This window comes from Trichechus manatus, unplaced genomic scaffold (genome assembly GCF_000243295.1).
Source record: "Trichechus manatus latirostris isolate Lorelei unplaced genomic scaffold, TriManLat1.0 scaffold00080, whole genome shotgun sequence".
Taxonomy (NCBI): domain Eukaryota; kingdom Metazoa; phylum Chordata; class Mammalia; order Sirenia; family Trichechidae; genus Trichechus; species Trichechus manatus.
The window spans coordinates 1628931-1633294 of record NW_004444016.1 but is presented as its reverse complement, the minus strand read 5'-3'; the positions used below and the strand labels follow the sequence as shown (position 1 = coordinate 1633294).

At 40.8% G+C, this 4364-nt stretch overlaps 1 protein-coding gene across 10 annotated transcripts in view; it reads left to right on the top strand.

Moving 5' to 3' along the window:
• The window catches only part of PRPSAP2 (phosphoribosyl pyrophosphate synthetase associated protein 2), an 89910-nt gene that overhangs the window by 21666 nt on the left and 63880 nt on the right, over positions 1–4364 (top strand). For all 10 annotated transcript variants that reach the window (XM_023735535.1, XM_023735533.1, XM_023735534.1 and 7 more), the window contains one exon: positions 1754–1809. In XM_023735535.1, coding sequence (XP_023591303.1) covers positions 1754–1809 — 56 coding nt within the window. The remainder of the gene's footprint in view (positions 1–1753; positions 1810–4364) is intronic.

The following is a 4364-nucleotide window of genomic DNA, read 5'->3' as shown; positions in this document are numbered from 1 at the left end:
GCCTGATATGTCTGGGTGGATCTCTTTTCCATTCAACTCTATACTTGCGGTCCCTTTCATTCTCTGGGAAATTTTTTTCTGTCATTTTCCCCTTCTATTCTTTTCATTCTTTGGGAACTGTTAGATGTTGGGAATTTTGGATTTAGTCTCTATATTATATAACTTCTTAAAATAAAAAATTTTGAGTTTTGCATTCTGATATATTGCATTCTGAGAAGATTCCTTGACTTGATCTCCCAGATTTGTTCTTAAGTTGCGTCCATTCTGACATCTGGCCGGCCCAGCTACTGAGTTTCTTGTACATGATGTCCTGTTTTAATCTCTAAGATGTGATAGACCTGTTTTTATTAAGGAGTTCTGTCTTTTAAAGTCTGCTTTTATTTGTCTTACTGACACTTGTTTCCTTGGATGTTATTTCTTCTCTCACTAGGTTTGGTGCTCCTCTTTAGTTGTATTGATTTTCTAAAGTATATAAACCAGTTTAGAAAGACTTCAGCAAAAAATAATGGAAGTGTGCAAATGAAAATATATTTTGCTATCTTATTCCCTGATGTTGTTAAATTATGTGCCATCGAGTCAATTGCGAATCATAGTGACTCTATATGACAGAGTAGAACTGCCCTATAGCATTTTCCAGGCTGTAATCTTTACAAGAGAAGATTACCAGGTCTTTTCTCCCATGGAACTGCTGTTAGGTTCAAACCACCTACCTTTTGGTTAGCAGCTGAGTGCTTAACCGTTGCGCCACCAGGGCTCTTCTCCCTGATAGTGTTGGATAAATTAGGCTTTCCTGTGAATATATCTGATCCTTGTGATTATGCTGGTTGAACCTATACTAGATCCTTCTTTAAATTAATTAGTTTTTGTTCATTTACTGGGTCTATATTTAGTGCTTCCTATGAGCTCGGCATTGTATGGGGTGCTAGATGCTATTAACTGTTTATATTAAAATACATTGATCTGGTGTAATTGTGCGAAGAAAAGCACTGGGAATTTATTTGAATGAAACAATATGATTTTAATGAAATGGTTAAATTCCAAGAACATAATTTCAAAATATTGCCAAGAAGGAGTTGGAAACAACAAACCACCGCTCAGCTTCAAACTTCTAAACTCTCAGAAGTCGATAATGGGTATATCTTTGATTATAGTCATAACCAGCACAGATTACGTCAGAGTTTCAACAATAAAAGACTCCAGAGTTCGATGTTATTTTATCTGTTTTCTTTATGAAATAAGCGCTGGACTATTTGTCCTTTAACAAGTAGGTTTCTTCAACATGTTGTGATTGAGATACGTTAGTCATTTGTTTGGACTGTATTAATTTGGAATTTGGCAATGAACTTGGATTCTGGTTGTTGGGTGGATATCATCCTGGCTCTCTGAAAATTACATGTAATTGGAATTTATGAGAAGACTTACTGTTGACTTTCTAGAAACTTCTTTATGCCACATTGCCAGTATTTACTGGTATATAGATATAAGCTAATCACCAATTAGGCCTACTTTTTACTTAAAAGAAGTCTGTGAGGCTCACACCTTAGTTATACTTTTTCCTAGGTGCGAGTTTCTTCATTTTCCAAAAGAGAAATATACTTTAAACTTTTTCTCTTCCTGAGGACATTTTGGAAAACACGCAAGTAACTGGATGATATTTTGTAGTCTCTTGAGGTGTTCGTTTTTATTGCATGCCAGGTGTTGGCGGGAAGAGCCTTAGCTGTAGCAGTAACCTCTGACCTCTTGTTTGCCACAGATCCCAGATTACAGGAATGCAGTGATTGTGGCCAAGTCTCCAGCCTCCGCCAAGAGGTAGGTAGGAGCTCACGACCTCTCTTTGGGCCTGCATCTGAGAATCAGATCCCTGGCTGAGTACCAGGCCTTCAAAACGTTCCCTTGGTATCCTTTTAATTTTCTTTCATGGACTGCATATTTTAAAAGACTTGTTCTGCCAACTCTATATATTAAGTAATGTTTTCTTTTCTGCTTTTCTTTTTCTTTTTCAATTCCAGTCAATGATTGCTGGCCTTTTTTTTTGATCAAACCCATGTAGGCCTGGGGAATCCTAGGTGAGGAAATACTGGTGTAGTGCTTTCCTCACTCACTCTTAGATTAGGAACCGTTATTATTGGTCTTCAAATCTCTCATTTAAAATACCAATGAATATGCTTTGTAGTTGTTTACTGCCTCTCATTCAAAGATTTCAGTAATTTATTAACAGAATAGTATTCACCTGAGAGGCTGCTTATTTGTATGTGTTAAACATTTGTATGTGTGAAACAAAACCAAGACACCCTAAGGCTTATATTGGGCAGCCTTGAGAGGGTCAGTAGAGCTAGTTGTGTGTGTCCTGGGGTAACTAGTTAGTCAGTAATATAATACCTAAAATTGCATTTTGGTTGAGAGGATTTCATATTCCAGTGTTTTGTGGAGAAGCCATTACAATGGAGAGGGAAGGGACAAAATGAAATGTAAGAATAAAGTCTTTTTCCTAAAAAGGCCCTTTAAAAATGATTCTCCAACTTCCGGCAACATGGCGCTCTAGGCAGAAGCACCACACTGTCCCTCCACAGCAAAGATCCGAAAAACTAAGCCAAACAGAGAAAACAGCAATCCTGAAATCCTAACATCAAATGAAGAGATAAAGAACTCAGCAAAGCACCAAATGGAAGAAGAAACTGACAGAGAACAGAGAGCGAGGAGGCATACACGGAGTGGTCCCCTATCAACTAATGCAGCACGGATCCACCGTCTTGGACTCCTATCAGAGACCAGCAAATAGAGGGTACAAGAAAGCAGCTTCACGGAGCTTCCAGCAGGAGACAGAACAGCTGGTAAACAGTGATATACGCTTTCCCACCCACCACCCTTCATCACCCCCACTCGGCCTCCTCTGCTCTCTGTGGCCACAGTCACTTGGCCAGATAGCACTGGCTGCTTGTATTCCACCCGCCTGCGCTGGCTGACTCCCTGAGTGCCATTTGTTGGCTGCTGGTGTTGCTTATTTCTGCTGCTTTTGATTTCCTCCTTACCTCTCACCACCTCCCCCTCCTTTTGCTCAAATACCTGGCTCCGTGCACCATCTTTTCTTCTTTCTGAAGGGCGATGGAGCTCCATTCGAGTGTGGAACTGCTTCCCGGTCCATGCTGCCACGCTGGTGGGATCCTGGGGCTTCTTTTTGTTTGTTTCTTTTCAATTGTTTGTTTGTTTTCTTTTTCTTTTCTCGAGTTCGGAGCCTGTTCTGGCCGGGCGGTGTTGTGCGGCTTGGGACCTACCCCCTCAGCTTGTGCAGATGTGCAGAGGGATCCCTGGGAGCGTTTCTTTTCTCATGTTTTTTTTTTTTCCTGTTTTTTCTTCTTGTTTTTAAATTTGTTTTCTTTTTTTTTTCCCCCTTTCTCCCTTTTTCTCTTTCTTCATTACTCAGTTTCTCGTCTCTCTATACCTTCATTCTCTTCCTGTCCCCTAGATACCTGGTGCTGAATACCTCTACGCCTCCTAGCCAGGCTGTAGTTCAACACTTGGGAACAACTTCCCCAGATCTTGTAACCGCACCGGTGGGATCCCTGGGAGCTTTGCTGTTTCTTTTTTTTTCTAATTTTTATTCATTCATTCTTTTTTCCTTCTTCTTCCCCTTTTTGTTTTTCTCCATTTCATAGTCTCTCATCTCTCCAACGACAGGCTCCCCTAGCACTGTTTTTTGTTTGTATGTTTTTGGCTCCTGTTCCTCTCTCCTCTCTCCCATACCAATCTTAGCTCCACACATCACAATCTCTCCCCTCCATCCTACCTACCTGCACCGAGCGCTTAACATCACACCACCAAGCAGCACAGGCACGGCCTACTGGAACATGCCCTGCACTGATTACCGAACCGCCCTGGTGGCTGTAGTAAGTGCCACAAACAACCCATCCCAGCAACCCCTCCTCAGCTAGACCTGCCCTGCTGTACCGCATCTGAGCAACTGACCCTGCCAGTTGGAGAAGGAGGTGAAAACTATCCTGACCACAGACGAGCAAACAGAACACACAGCCCACCTGCTCAGACATAGCCAAATTAAAAAAAAAAAAAAGGATGAAACAAACAAATCTATAATCAGTAAATGAGAAAAATAAGTACTGAATGCCCCAAAGACAGCAGACTATCAAAACATTTACAAAAACAGGACAGGATGGTTCTAGTAGGCTTCCAAAATAAAACATCAGATGACTTTCCAGTAGAAGAAAAGGCACTAGAACTACCTGATAGGGAATTCAAATCTCTAATACTCAGAATTATCCAAGAGTTGAAGCAAAAAGCAGACAAAAATGAGGAAAAAAATAGACAAATTCATGGAAAAGGCAGACAAATTCATGGCAAATGCAGACAAA